The 16277-nt window shown below is 37.6% G+C and overlaps 1 protein-coding gene and 1 long non-coding RNA gene across 3 annotated transcripts in view; one reads left to right on the forward strand and one right to left on the reverse strand.

Moving 5' to 3' along the window:
• LOC128248743 (uncharacterized) overlaps positions 1 to 2165 on the forward strand; it is a 33634-nt gene extending 31469 nt beyond the window's left edge. For both annotated transcript variants that reach the window (XR_008264931.2, XR_016243232.1), the window contains exon 4: positions 1912 to 2165. This is a non-coding gene — a long non-coding RNA (uncharacterized LOC128248743). The remainder of the gene's footprint in view (positions 1 to 1911) is intronic.
• Positions 2112 to 10872, reverse strand: LOC106877709 (tubulin alpha chain, testis-specific). Its single transcript, XM_014926665.3, has 3 exons — positions 10686 to 10872; positions 4406 to 4631; positions 2112 to 3282 (listed from the first exon to the last, which is right to left on the reverse strand). Exons 1-3 carry the CDS (start codon positions 10686 to 10688, stop codon positions 2156 to 2158), a joined length of 1356 nt encoding a protein of 451 aa, XP_014782151.1. The 5' UTR covers positions 10689 to 10872; the 3' UTR covers positions 2112 to 2155.
• Positions 10873 to 16277: the final 5405 nt, after the last annotated feature.

The following is a 16277-nucleotide window of genomic DNA, read 5'->3' on the forward strand; positions in this document are numbered from 1 at the left end:
AGTTTTAGAAGAGGCCATACATATCCACCCAAGGTGGAGACACATAGATCTGGAATCCAAAAGACATAACAGTGCAGCATAACTTCTCTAAACTCCTCTCCCTTTCTCTCTCGCGCTCTCTTTGAGTGTTTGTGTGTGTGTGGTTATCATCCAGTTTCATTTTCTTTAAAAACATCGAACCTGCATCAGTCAAAGAAATATTACAGTTCAAACATGTCTATGGGATTTTATCATAGACGGATGAACAATTTTCTGACAAAGACAGGCGATGGTGTGTTATAATTAAGATAGTATTGTGTTATAATTAACGTAGCGATACAAACGGAGTGTTGTGTAAATGTGGATTGAAAAAAAAAAAAAGACGCCAGTTAATAAGTGTCTCCGTCTAATTTATTAGCTGACACAGTTAAAATAATAAGTACGGACGTTCCTGTAAAAGACAGACTGGTTAACTTTAACGTATTGACGGAAGACTGTAGAAAATTATATTTCCGTTTGCACGTGAGGAATCTGCAAAAATTTCTTGAATTTCAATGTATGGTTCACGGGATCTTTCTTTTTCCTCAAAACATGAGAACGTAAATTTCTGATTAGCATGTCGGGGAAAATGCTTAGCAGCATTCCGTCCGTCTACTATTCCCCCCTCCTCCAAAATTTCAGGCTTGTGCCTATCGTAGAAAGAATTATTATTGCTGTTGTTGTTCTGATGATATCGGTTAGATAACAAATACGTACCGAGCGACAACCAATAAATTAGGGCAAAGACTGTATTGTAAGTTAATTGTTCGACACAGCTTCCGGTCCTGTTTTTTTTTGTTTTTTTTTTTAAGAAAAAAGATGGTTTTCAGAATATAGATTACAAGGACCAAGGACTTGTAGAGTGTGAGCCATATTCCCTGCTGCTGCTTCGGTCTTTGTTACTGTTTTCATTGGTTTCATGCAAGGTTAGTGCACCTCTGTCTTTCTGAGTTGCATTCGATATTGTCATTTGAGGTTATAGAATTGTATATATACACTAAGGCTGCGAGCTAGCAGAAACGTTAGCACGCCGGGCGAAATGCTTGGCGGTATTTCGTCTGCCGTTGCGTTCTGAGTTCAAATTCCGCCGAGGTCGACTTTGCCTTTCATCCTTTCGGGGTCGAAAAATTAAGTACCAGTCACGCACTGGGTCGATGTAATCGACTTAATCCCTTTGTCTGTCTTTGTTTTGTCCCCTCTATGTTTAGCCCCTTGTGGGCAATAAAGAAATAAGAAACGTTAGCACGCCGGGCGAAATGCTTAGCGGTATTTCGTCTGCCGTTGTGTTCTGAGTTCAAATTCCGCCGAGGTTGACCTTGTCTTTCATCTTTTAGGGGTCGATAAATTAAGTACCAGTTGCGCACTGGAGTCGATGTAATCGACTTAATCCCCTTGTTTGTCCCCTCTATGTTTAGCCCCTTGTGAGCAATAAAGAGATAAGAATTGTAAATACACACTACATCAGTTTAGTTGTGGAGTTTGTTTCACTGTTTCTGGTGTTATTTTAGTGGGCTTCTTTCTGTTTGTTGTGCCGGGTAGGTTGCTATGTGAGTAGAACTTATTATTATAAACCTACCTTTCGGGATCGATAAAGTAAGTACCAGTTGAGAACTGGGGTCGATGTAATCAACTTACCCCATCACAGTTCTATATTTAAGATATAAGGAATTATGTACATTATTTACATTTGACAGATGTTTGTCCTCATCTTGCTTGTTATTAACACAACCTTTCGGCTGATATACCCTCCAGCCTTCATCAGGTGTCTTGAGGAAATTTCGAACCTGAGTTCTCATTCCTAAAATATTTTTCGATGTTGTTGTTGTTGTTGTTATTATTATTATTATTATTATTATTATTATTATTATTATTATTATTATTATTATTATTCAGGTCACTGCCTGAAATCGAACTCGGAATCTTGGGGTTAGTAGCCCGCGCTTTTAACTACTACGCCATATGCCCACGGGCATATAATAATAATGTTCTGCATTTCAGTAGGATCGCAACTCAATCATTACCGGAAGACACGAAACATCACAAGAAATAACAAGAAATACTAACTTTGTAAGAAGAGAGATAAACAATAAACATCAATATCAAAAATATCGCATTTATTCCTAATAAAAAATATCCGTTAAAATTCATCATCGTCTTCCTCGTCCCCTTCAAATGTATCAATACCGACTTCTTCATAATCTTTCTCTAAAGCAGCCAAATCTTCACGTGCTTCAGAGAACTCACCTTCCTCCATACCTTCACCCACATACCAGTGAACAAAAGCACGCTTGGCATACATCAAATCGAATTTATGATCAAGACGAGCCCAGGCTTCAGCAATTGCTGTGGTGTTGCTCAACATACATACAGCTCGTTGGACCTTAGCTAAGTCACCACCTGGAACAGCAGTCGGGGGTTGATAATTAATTCCAATCTTAAAGCCAGTTGGACACCAGTCAACAAACTGAATTGTCCTCTTTGTCTTGATTGTTGCAATGGCCGCATTGACATCTTTTGATACAACATCACCACGGTATAACATACAGCATGCCATGTATTTTCCACGACGTGGGTCACATTTGACCATCTGGTTTGCTGGTTCGAAACAAGCATTTGTTATTTGGGCTACATTCAGTTGCTCATGGTAAGCTTTTTCAGTAGAAATAATTGGCGAATATGTAGCCAACGGGAAGTGAATCCGAGGATAAGGCACCAAATTAGTCTGAAACTCAGTCAGATCAACATTGAGAGCGCCGTCGAACCTCAGAGAAGCAGTAATAGAACTCACTACCTGAGCAATCAAACGGTTCAAGTTGGTATATGTTGGACGCTCAATATCCAGGTTTCTTCTGCAAATATCATAGATAGCTTCATTGTCAACCATAAAAGCACAATCAGAATGTTCAAGAGTGGTATGTGTAGTTAAGATAGCATTATAAGGCTCCACTACAGCTGTTGCTACACGAGGGGCAGGATAAACTGAAAACTCAAGTTTAGGTTTTTTTCCATAATCAACACTGAGACGTTCCATCAAAAGTGATGTGAAACCAGAACCAGTACCACCTCCAAAACTGTGAGAAATCAGAAAACCTTGAAGACCAGTACATTGCTCTGACAATTTGCGAATTCTATCAAGTACAAGATCGACAATTTCCTTTCCAATAGTATAATGACCTCTGGCATAGTTATTGGCTGCATCTTCTTTACCAGTGATAAGTTGTTCTGGATGGAACAGTTGTCTGTATGTCCCGGAACGGATTTCGTCTGCAAAAAAAACAAAAAAACAAGAAATTAACACTAATAGTTTCAGGGAATATTATTTATTGTTTCATATAGAATAGGAGAAAAGCAACATAAAATTAGAGAAATGTCGCAATTAACTCCAGTGGCTCTGATAACAAGTTTTTAGTCCTGTGTTTATAGCAATAAGTTGATGTAAAAAATCAATTTTCTGGATAGATCGTTAGTCCAAATAGGACTGAGTGACAACGCATGAAGCTTGAGACTGCTTACAGATGTAGTGTGTGTGTATATATATATATATATATATATATATATATATATATATATATATATATATATATATATATATATATATATATATATATATATATATTATATATATGAAACAGCAACGACTCAAACAAAATCTAAGAAATATTACCACAATAACTTATCAAGTGTTAATTTTATTAAATTTCAGACTGAAGACGAGCAAAGACTCAGAAACTAGTCTCTGGATGCAGGTTTAGCTGGGTGGAGGTGCTTACCTCCCCCTTGTAAACATAAGGACACGGGAAATGTGTCAAGGCTGACAGGAAGCGGTGCTGCTTCCTCGGGCTAAACAGCAGTAGTGTTATTCCCTTCATGGGACTGTCACATTAAGTTGACAGCATACAACTACTTTATCGTATCACTACTGCATAAATCTCTTCGAGAGATTTAGAAATGTATTATTTCTTTTTTTTTTTTTTAATTCCCAAATATTCAACGTTCAAAATCAAAGACTATGACACAATAAACAAATGAATCCATTCGACAATCTGCCTGCCTGCCTGTCTACCTGCCTGCCGGTCTGTCTGTTCTCTCTCTCTCTCTCTCTCTCTCTCTTTCTCTCTCTCTCTCTTGTTTATCTCTGCCCTTCTCTCTCTCTCAATATTGATAAGAAAAATGTTGTAGATTATGGATCTCCCAAATTGAGTCACGATGGCAAAGTTTCGGGAAGTACGGCTAAGTGGACTGAAGTATGCACAATTAGGTAAATAGCCCCAAATCCCACAGTAGAGATGGACATAGATCCTGTAAGTGTGTAGTAGTCTCATAGCTGATTTAATTAATCATTTCACGTGTAGGAAATGTGATATTATATAAATATCTAAAAACTCACCGACAACTGTAGGCTCGAGGTCAACAAACACAGCTCTGGGAACATGTTTTCCTAATCCTGTCTCACCAAAGAATGTACTGAAAGAGTCATCCACAGCGCCCATTGCTTTTTTGTCAGACATCAAGTAACCATCAGGCTGGATTCCATGTTCCAGACAATAAAGTTCCCAACAGGAATTCCCAATCTGGACACCAGCTTGTCCAACATGGATACTTATACATTCCCTCTGAAATGATAAAAGATCACAAAATACAGACATTAAAACATGCTTCAAACGGTTAGTTTGGGGTTAACGGGAGCTCAAGGAAGAGTCAGGAAATATTTCATCTCTCCAGCGAACTGCCAGTCTGTGCCGTTTGGAGGTCAGGCTCCCTCACTGTGTGACTGTAGTGTTGTGGTTGTCCTTGCTTCACAGTCCCTAGTGCATATAAGTTACATTTTAATGTAGTGTATATTTTGTTCCACTTGTTCTACTATTTGTAGTGCGCGTAAGCGGAGGTGTAATGGCCCAGTGGTTAGGGCAGTGGACTCGCGGTCATAGGATCGCGGTTTCAATTCCCAGACCTTGCGTTGTGAGTGTTTATTGAGAGAAAACACCTAAAGCTCCACGAGGCTCCGGCAGGGGATGGTGGCGAACCCTGCCGCACTCTTTCACCATAACTTTCTCTCACTCTTACTTCCTGTTTTTGTTGTGCCTGTAATTCAAAGGGTCAGCCTTGTCACACTGTGTCACGCTGAATCTCCCCGAGAATTACGTTAAGGGTACACGTGTCTGTGGAGTGCTCAGTCACTTGCACGTTAATTTCACGAGCAGGCTGTTCCGTTGATCGGATCAACAGGAGCCCTCGACGTCGTAAGCGACGGAGTGCCAACAAAGTGCGCGTAGGTTATATTCCAACCATGTGAACTTCACATCTACATAAGGAGTAGTTAACTAAGGTTTGCAAGTTAAGAAGACATTATCCAGTGGTAAAGATGCACATCTGTAAAATATATATTTATTTACAGAAACAATATGGATTGAATCTAGAACAGTTAAATGTTAAGCTTTTCCTTCCTCTGTCAAAATTCCATGCATATTTAGGATACTTTATAAAAAGATTATATAGACCGCCGTACTAGTACATTATTTTATCAATCCCGGAAGGATGAAAGGCAAAGTAGGGATTTTGTCTGACAGAAATAATGGAATACAGTACTTAGGTTAATTTCAACATAGTTGATACAGTAAACATAAAAGAAGATGCAAATGGAAGTAAGGAATAGACAACACCAAGTCGATGTCAAGTCATTATGTTGAAACCAACAAGGCGGCGAGCTGGCAGAATCGTTAGCAGGCCGGGCGAAATGCTTAGCGGTATTGCGTCTGTCTTTACGTTCTGAGTTCAAATCTTGCCGAGGTCGAATTTACCTTTCATCCTTTCAGTGTCAATAAATTAAGTACCAGTGAAACACTGGGGCCGATGTAATCGACTATTCCCCTCCACTCCGATTTCAGGTATTGTGCTTATAGTATAAAGAATTATAATGAAATCAATACGTCGCGACGTTACGTTAATATTTCAGGGAGAGAATTCTCCTTTACGAGGCGAGTCCTCTCCCTTAGCTTAGAAGCTCATGAAATTCAATTATCTTGCAGTATTTCTTTTGACACTTAACCTTCAAAATTCAAGTTTGCGTGCTTAAGTATTTCAGAAATAGCAGCTTAGGTACACTGCTCCAACGTCAAAAGATCCAGCAATGAACACCATCACTGAGAAAGAAAGCAATTAGGTCGCTTGCATGTCGACTCATGATAACCACCACAGTTACATACGTACAATGCAATAATCCTGCATGACTGCTGGGTTGTAGAGAAAGAACCAATGGAAGTGGTGGATTTATGTATTAGAAACACGTGTAGCGTGATTAAAAATATCTTCTTTCCCCCACAGACTAAATAACAGGTAAGTTATATATATTTTTTCAAATAATTTTATTGTATTTTATAGTATGTTTTTAAATGCTTATATTATTTCATTGGATATAACTTTCTATGTGTATTCCATACAATAAGGTTATCCTGAAATAGGAGTTGCGGTTCTATTGGTAAAATCACAAATTTGTAATAATAATAATAATAATAATAATTATGTATATATATATATATATATATAAGCAATGTTAAATCTCTGAACGAGGTATTAACAGTAACTGCACGATAAAGTGAAGTATATTTGCCACTTGAATGTGGCTGACCCCGAGGGGTGGATGTTACTGTTGCTTTTAGCCCCAGGAGGACATCTCCTCCAGCTGGCTATCGACACACTTCTGTGTCCTGTCTGTATTTGCCAAGGGAAGTTATCCTTCCCATCTTGATCTACGATACGTACGTACTCGAGTTTCAGGGTTATTTCCCTTCTTCAGCGTACGACAATCGCCGACCTTCGATGCAAAAGGCATCCCTTGGCAAATATATATAAGTTTTTCCAGTGAAATTATTCACTGATATCGAAAAACTGAAAACAAGCAATGTTAAATCTCTGAACGAGGTATTAACAGTAACTGCACGATAAAGTGAAGTATATTTGCCACTTAAATGTTTATATATATTTATAAACAGTAATTAGTATATACATAAATATACAGTGTTTAGTATGAGCATATCAACAAAATATGGTGTGTGTATATATAACCAATACTTAGCATGTATATACAAACAGAATTTGCCATGGATATATATCATCATCATCATCATCATCAACATCATCATCATCATCATTTAATATTCACTTTTCCATACTTGCATGGGTTGGATGGAATTTGTTGAAGCAGAGTTTTTTTTACAGCTTGTTGCCCTTCTTGTCACCAACTCTCACTTGCTTCCAAACAAGGTAGTATTATTTCCCTATGACCAGACATGTTTTTCATGGAAGACAGGGAATGAACAACCTCGCTTGTATGACGATTCTTGTTTAGAACCATCTCATGAAGTCCACTGCATGCACAAATATACTCGTGCACAAACACACACACGTACATACATACATACACCCAATGAAGTTGACATCACTTCATATCCCTCACAGGCACCTCTCTACTTGGACATGTGTCCTTTTTCAACATCAGCTCTTAACCATTAAACACTGATAAATCACCATTCTACTGGCTATTTTCTCCAAGTGTCCTGAAGATATGGCTACCAGGGCCCTCTTGTTTTGAGGCCTTTCTTAGGTTTGTTATTTCTAATCCAGAGGGACCAGCTTGTGCAAATCTAGTTTTAAAATGTTGGCCTTTGTGGTACTCTTGCTGTAACCATTGCTGCAGTTGTTTCTGGCTATCACAATGAATATGTAATGATGGGGGTATTGCTGTTCACTGGAATCATGAAGGTGGGAGTAAACGCCATTGCTTGCCGTTATCATACTGGCACCATTATCAGCTTTAAACACTAATTCACTGAGTAATAATCCTTTCTACTATAGTCACAAGGCCTGAAATTTTGGGAGAGGTGGCTAGCCATTTGCATTGACCCCAGTACTCAACCGGTACCTATTCTATTGACCCTGAAATGATGAAAGGCAAAGTCGACCTCAGCAGAATTTGAACTCAGAACGGGAAGACAGACAAAATACTGCTAGGCATTTCACCATGCATGCTAGTGATTCTGCCTTCACCGAGTAATAATAGTTACTCCTATATAACCAGCAAATCAGAAATATCAATCTTATTGTGGTAGGATGCAGAATGTTTTCTCAGGAAAAATACAAACAACATAATAAGATTTGAATGAATTTACATTAGTTAATTTGTAAATTATATGCATACAGTGTGAACTCTGAAAATATCTGAAACATGTCAAGGTGATGAGAATTCCATATGTGTCGCTGTGTGGTAAGAAGTTTGCTTGCCGACCACGTATTTCCAGTTTCAGTCCCACTGTGTGACACCTTGTGTTCGTGTCTTCTACTACAACCTCAAGCTGGCCAAAGCCTTGTGAATATATTTGTAAGATAGAAACTTAAAGAAAACTGTTGTGTGTGTGTGTGTATATATATATATGTATATGTATTTATTCTTTATACCCGTGGAGAATCTTTATGCCTGTACATGTATGATTCAACTACTTTGAATATTTTCGTTTATGCGTTCGGGAATCTGTTTGACTGCCTGTGATTTGCGTTTTCAATTTTCTCTACTCTGCATTTTATATATACATACATATATACATACATACCATACATACATACATATATATATATATATATATATATATATATATATATATATATATATATATATATATAAATATATATCATCATCATCATCATCATCATCAATTAACGTCCGTTTTCCATGCTGGCATGGGTTGGGCATATATACATACATATATGTATTTATATGTGCATGCATTTATGAATGTGTATCTTTGTGTTTGCACTTGTCCACATCATTGCTTGACCTTTAGTATTATTTTATTTACATCTCTGCAACTTAACAGTTTGGGAAAGTGGGACCAATAAAATAAGTCACGGAGTTAAATAAAAGAAAAAAGTACCAAGATCGATTTATTTAATTAATTTTTCAAAGTGATGTGCCAGCATGGCCACAATCCAATGATTGAAACAAAAAGAAGATAAATGATAAAAGATAAAAGGTCTCCTGAAGCACAACAACTGATTCATTCTCATTGACACTCAGAGATTCCCTGAGAACATCTTCACCCTTCCCCTCTGTCATATAGATTGCCAACATGGCGATTACACTGAGTGCAACGTTCATTAGATAGAGGGCTGTGAAACTGGCACTCCATCAGTTACGATGATGAGGGTTCCAGTTGACCCAATCAACGGAACAGCCTGCTCGTGAAATTAACATCCAAATGGCTGAGCACTGCACAAACACGTGTACCCTTAACAGAGTTCTCAAGGAGAATCAGCATGACACAGAGTGTGATAAGGCTGGCCCTTCAAAAAACAGGTACTACTCATTTTTGCTGGTGGTATGGACTGGAACAATGTGAAATAAAGTGTCCTGCTCAAGGGCACAATGCATCACCGAGAATTGAACTCATGACCATATAATCATGAGCCGAATACCCTAACCACTAAGCCACATGCCTTCACATAGAGGGCTATAAAGCAGCTAGAAACATGCTAGATACCCAGTCTTGTTTTCACTCATCTCAGTACTATAAGTTTGTTAAAAAGATAAACTCAAAGAAAATGTACCTGTTCACTGTCCAGCGATTTATGTAGCTGCCGCAGCCTCAATAAACATCTACAAACCTATAGCCATGGCATACTGAGTCCTCTATACTGAGGACATTGGCAGTATGTGGATTGCGTGATCATGGGAAGGGTGTTGGTAGCAGACTTTTGTATCACCAATTGTTATGATGATACTTTTCTACACTATTACTGTATAACTGTGTAATAAATATATAATGTAACAATCCAACAATTTCCCCGTGAACTATACACAAACCAGCAAATGTTATTCTAACAAACTACCAAAACGACACCTACGATTAATGCCTACTTTCTCCCTCACTCAGACCACTACTATTTATAGTCGTTTGGTCAAGTTTATTCTCACAGGGGGTGTTGTGACTCTTGCCACAACACAGACATTGCCTGACCAGTAGATGTTCAAATCTAGTCAGATGGAAACATTGGCGAGGCACAATGATCAGTTGGTAATTTATAATTGGAAGTGATGTAAGCATTCATCACTTCTACCCAAACTGTCAGGGATCGTTTGCTTTCAGCCCATTTCTAGGTGAGGGTGACCACTCTGCTCATAACCTTGTTCCATTCTCTATATTACAAGGGGACCAAACCAAACTAAGCCCCAAAACAATTTAACTGATTCTTCAGTCCAACACCTCATGACAATGTCCTACAGTATAGACTTGCCTTAATAGATGTTTGAGTGCAAGCCCACCAAATTGAGATAATAATTAAACTAATATTGGGTTCAAATTTTGGCACAAGGCCAGCAATTTCGGGGGAGGGGTAAGTTGATTACATTAACCCCAGTATTCAATTGAGACCTATTTTAGTGACCCCAAAGGGATGAAAAGCGATATTTGAACTCAGAATGTAAAGTCAGAAGAAATGCGGCTAAGCAATTTTTACCGGTGCAATAACGATTCTGTCAGCTCACTATCTTAATAGGTAAAATAATAACTAAATATGTATATTACTACATGTGTGTATGCCTGTGTGAGTGTGAGTGACAGCTGTACTATAAAGAATTTATGAATATAATGTAGAAGAATTTTACGTTAAAAACTTACCATGATGTTGGATAATATGAAGTTTACAAAGACGATTCAAGATGAAAATATGGGAAATATCCCTGTCAATATAGTTGCTGATGATGGAAGTTGGCGCTCACTCAGATTTGAAGTACCTTATGTGAGGTCAATCTGTGCCTGCAATACCTCCTGTTTGTCTCCCACAATATATATATGCGCGCGCATGTGTGTGTGAACAAATCTATAACCCCCTTCACCCCCCACCATCATTAGATATTCAAATGAAGTTAGTCATTTTGTCTATCTCATTTCTAACTCCCCACCACCACCATTACCAACTTCCTGTCTTTCTGTCTTATCTGTTAATGAAGCTCAAAGTCTATTTATCATACCCGAGATAATCGTCGTCTAATTAAATATTTGAACAATTAGTTATCAGTTCCTACAAAAGATAGATTGTTGGTCAGATGACAACACAGTCTTTAGCATTGTCTCAATTCTGAGTTCATACACCACTGACATCAACAGTTTTTCTGTTTTCCCAGGGTTGATAATATCCTGGGGCCTCCACATCACTATACACCTCTACTACCTAACAAACATTGCCACATGATTAAACAATCTATTAATCATTATCAAACCCATTTTGTATCTGTATGGATATATTTCTGGTGCCACATAGAGGAGCACCCATGCTGGTGCCATGTCAAAAGCACACAAAAAAGCATCTGTGACAGTGTTACATAATCCGTGTCAGCATTACATAATAAGCAACAAGTAAAGTAGTTGGTATTAGGAAGGGTATCAAGCCATAGAAATGATGCAAAAACAGACAATTGGAACCTGGTGCAGCTCTCTGGCTGGCCAGCTTCTGTCAAACGTCCAACCCATACCAGCAGGGAAAACGAACGTTAAATGATGATGATGATATGTATGTGTATATCTATGTAAAGTTTATGTGAATATCTTTGTATGTGGAACAATCTTACTTATAAACACATAATTATAACAGATTCTACACACTTCTAACACAGATGTTTATTTAAGTACGTTGTGTTTTTACACACACACATACACATGATGTAGGCTAGTGCCTTGGATGCAAACAATCCTAAAACAGTCTTTTATGGCAAGCTTGCACCCGCAAAGTGACATAAAAACTCTCTGAAGAGAAATCTGATGATGAGTCAAGTGAATGAAGTAGTGACTTCTTCACGGATTCAACAGCTGATCATGATAACTGGAGATCTCACTACATTAAGGGCATTACTTTAAAAAAACGAATCATCATCATCGTTTAATGTCCGCTTTCCATGCTAGCATGGGTTGGACGATTTGACTGAGGACTGGTGAACCAGATGGCTACACCAGGCTCCAATCTGATTTGGCAGAGTTTCTACAGCTGGATGCCCTTCCTAACGCCAACCACTCTGAGAGTGTAGTGGGTGCTTTTACATGCCACCGGCACAAGTGCCAGGAACGCAAAGCTGCAGCACAAGTGCCAGGAAGGCGTCACTGGGCACAAGTGCCATCACGATTTTGCTTTCTCTTGCCCCAACAGGTCTTCACAAGCCGAGTTTCGTGTCCAATGAGGGAGAATAACATTTTATTTTTTCTTGGCCACTCTGTTGTCTGTACTTGTACTCACACACACACACACACATCATCATCATCATCATCATCGTCATCATCATTTAATGTCCATTTTCCATTCTGGCATGGCTTGGATGGCTTACCAGGAGCTGGCAAGCCAAAGAGCTGCACCAGGCTCCAATTGTCTGTTTTGGCATGGTTTCTATTGCTCAATACCATTCCTAACACTAACCACTTTACAGTGTGTGTGTGTGTGTGTGTGTGTGTGTTGTAGTGAAAACACAATTGCGTTCTAGTTTTATTTTTTGTATCAAGTTTTTTTCTCATATTTCCATTCGAGTTTCTTGTTTCTTGTAGTTTGTTTGAAAAACTAAAGTTCTGGACTACATGGACATTTCTAGGCCTTCACAGTCCCATCTTCAAAATGAAGTGATGTTGATGTATGTTGCTGTCTCTTTATAGTTTGTAATGTCCACTGTAAAAAAAGATAAAACTAAAACACTAAATTCTCAAAAATCTCTGAAATAAGATTTTTGAGAATCTTTCACATACAGGATGATACAGTGTTTCTGTTAGAATACCAAAGAGTAGGAATGTAATATGCTGATGTGTTCCCAGTTTTTAAGGACTTCGTCTCTTGTTATTTTTTGGTGAATGATTTTTGTGATCTCCAGTTGGTGAGTAAGGCCTGGCAGTAGGGTAGCTGGGGGAGGGCATGGAAGAATTGTATGGAGAAGGTCCACACTAGGTAACACTTTTATTGGAGTGGCACATTTGGGTCTTTGGTATAAAACTGTATAAAGGACAGGTAAACAGGGGCTGTAAACACAAGATTTGTCTTGGGACATACACACATTCTAGCTAAACCACTGAAGCCTGGGCTGCTAGGAGACCATAGTTGTGAGCAGTAATCCAACCGACACAAAATAAAAGATTTCCAGTGTCAACATCCTTCTCATGTCTTTCATAATAAATGTTTCAGTTTCCAGCCACTGAGCAGTTGACAGATTGTTGACAGACCATAAACATGTCTGGAATGATAAACATCTACTAAGACAGACACAAGCTGGCAGAAACGTTAGCATGCCGGGCGAAATGCTTAGCAGTATTTCGTCTGCCTTTATGTTCTGAGTTCAAATTCCGCCGAGGTCGACTTTGCCTTTCATCCTTTCTGGGTCGATAAATTAAGTACCAGTTACGGACTGGTATATATATATCGACCCCAGTACACAACTGGTACTTAATTTATCAACCCCCGAAAGGATGAAAGGCAAAGTTGACCTCGGCGAAATGTGAACTCAGAACGTAATGAGAGACGAAATATTGCTAAGCATTTCGCCCAGCATGCTAATGTTTCTGTCAGCTCGCCTTATATATATATATATATATATATATATATATATATATATATATATGTATGTATGTATATATATAATAATGTATGTATCTATGGATAACCAGTGTTGGTTTGTTTATGTTTATGCACCCGTAATTTGGTGGTCCAGAAGGAGAATGATAGAATAAGTACCAGACTTAAAAGATAAGTACTGGGGTCGATTTGCTTGACTTGACTTTTCAAGGTTGTGCCCCAGCACAACTTCAGTCCAATGACTGAAGCAAAAAAAAAAAAAAAAAAATCAATATTTAAATATATATTTATAATGTAAGTTTTATGAACTAGATATAAAACCTATTAATTGCTATGTAAAATATATATCAAGTAAATGTTCTCAAACTTTAAACTTTGATATTATGATAGTCTAGATATGCGTCAGTGAATGACATAACCAGTAGAATCACAAAATGTTTGGTGCTATTTAGTTACGTCCCTTTGTATTTAAAACCCAGTGAAGGCACGTGACTTAGTGACTTGGGTATTAGCTCACAATCCTAAGGTCTTGAGTTTGATTCCTGCCAACACATTATATCCTTCATCAAGACCCTTTATTTCTTGTTGCTCCAAATCATTCAGCTGGCAAAAACGAGTAGTACTTGTATTTCAAAGGGCTACCCTAGTTACATTTTGTGTCATGCTGAATCTCCCTGAGGTCTATGTTAAGGATACGCCTGTCTGTAGAGGTTGCTTGGCCACTTTCACATTAATTTCATGAGCAGGCTGTTCTGTTGATTGAACCAAGTGAAATTCTCATCATTATAACTGATGGAATATCAGTATTTATAACCCGGAGGTGTCGACTTGATCTTTCATCTTGCCTCCATCGATAAAAGATAAGATTAATAAAAGATTTCTTTTACCGAAAGTTTTAAGTGCTGGACTTAATTTAACTGCACCCACCCACCTCACAAAATGTTTGACTTGTGTTGATGTTAAAAATCATGAAAATATTCTGGCTGCTTCCTGTGGAAACGGTATGCTGCCAACTTAAATTGAATCTGATCCAGTGCCCAACGAAGTCAGTTCAGTATTAACAGTTGAAGATGTTGCATAACCCCAGGTCAGTCCTGAACCAGCAGATGTATAATCAAATGTTTTCTAGCTGTGACTATCTCATGTTATTTTTTTTTTTCCAGCATAATGTATTTAAGACTACATTATCCTATGTCTCATACCTTTTTTTGAGACAGTAGATTGTGACTTGGGGGAAATTTGGCTGGTATTTCTATCAGGTCAAATAACTATTTAGAGGCATCCTGGTTTTTATTGTTGCTGTTTAACCCTGGATCAGCTTTGATCCAGCAGACCAAGGCTCCACGATCTTGCTAATTTTTCTTCAGAAAGTGCATCTAGATGGTTGGAGTGATTTTAAGCAAATTTGGCTGTTATTTTAAGCAAATTTGGCTGTTATTTCTAAAAAAGCGAAGTGAACACACAGGAACCCTTACATTGAAATATAGTAGTTTCATGATGTGTAGGTAGACTGTCATAATACTTGAAGGTTAATGTATTTGTTTTTTATTTTTTATAAAATGTTCATCAGTGTACAACTTTCAAAGCTTGTTAGACCAGGAATATAAAGTACTCCAGATTAGACCAGTCTTACAAATGCATTGTAAATATAAGATTAGAAATGTGTTATTTTTATATATATATATATATATAGCGGGGGAGAATTTACAAAAAAACAAAAGACGAAGACAGGTGGTGTAGACAACAAACAAATGTAATAGTATAATGCTCGAGAAGTGAAAAAGTCTTTAATGTTTTGAGCCTACGCTCTTCCACAGAAAGAAAGGAGAGAAAATAAAGAATGTGTAGTGGCTAGCAATCTATCATGGCGAATATATATATATATATATATATATATATATATATATATATATATATATATATATAGACACACACACACATATATATATATATATATATATATATATATATATATATAGACACATATATACAAGGGAGTGCTGAAAAGTACTTGGCTTTAAGGGTATTACAAAAGGCCTGGCTGGAGGCCTAACCTTCTGAGTTCTTTCACAGGGCTTACAAAACCTGAAGGACCACTGCAATAAGTGTGTGAATCTGAGAGGGGAATATGTTGAATAAAATCATAATTAACTGTTCCTCTTGTTTCTGACTTTTATCCAAAGTCAGAAACTTTTTAGTAGCCCCTCACACACACACACACACTGTACTTCTGGTTAGACCTGTGTTACATAAACATCACGTATTTCAGGTTAGATTTGTCATAATATACAATATATTTCATGTTAGATCCCTCATATATACACTATGTATTCCAACTTAGACCTGTCTAACATATATCATGTATCCCATGTTACCGCAGAACAGTTGCATTTCAAAGAGAATGATTAAATAAAATGTTCGCCCAATCTTATCATCACACTAGTGTATGTTGATTGTTTAATGAGATACCCATCTATACAAACACCAAGGTACACAAAGTACATATATATATATATATATATATATGTGTGTGTGTGCATGTGTGAGTATGAATCAGTTGTTTATATGTTTTAAAATTTTGAAGAGTGATTGTTATCTGCAGCTATGACCTGATTGACTGTCCTTGTGAGTCATTGAAATGTTCTCACTGAAACAAATCAAGTGTGATT

Source organism: Octopus bimaculoides, chromosome 9 (genome assembly GCF_046866305.1).
Source record: "Octopus bimaculoides isolate indiv1 chromosome 9, ASM4686630v1, whole genome shotgun sequence".
Taxonomy (NCBI): domain Eukaryota; kingdom Metazoa; phylum Mollusca; class Cephalopoda; order Octopoda; family Octopodidae; genus Octopus; species Octopus bimaculoides.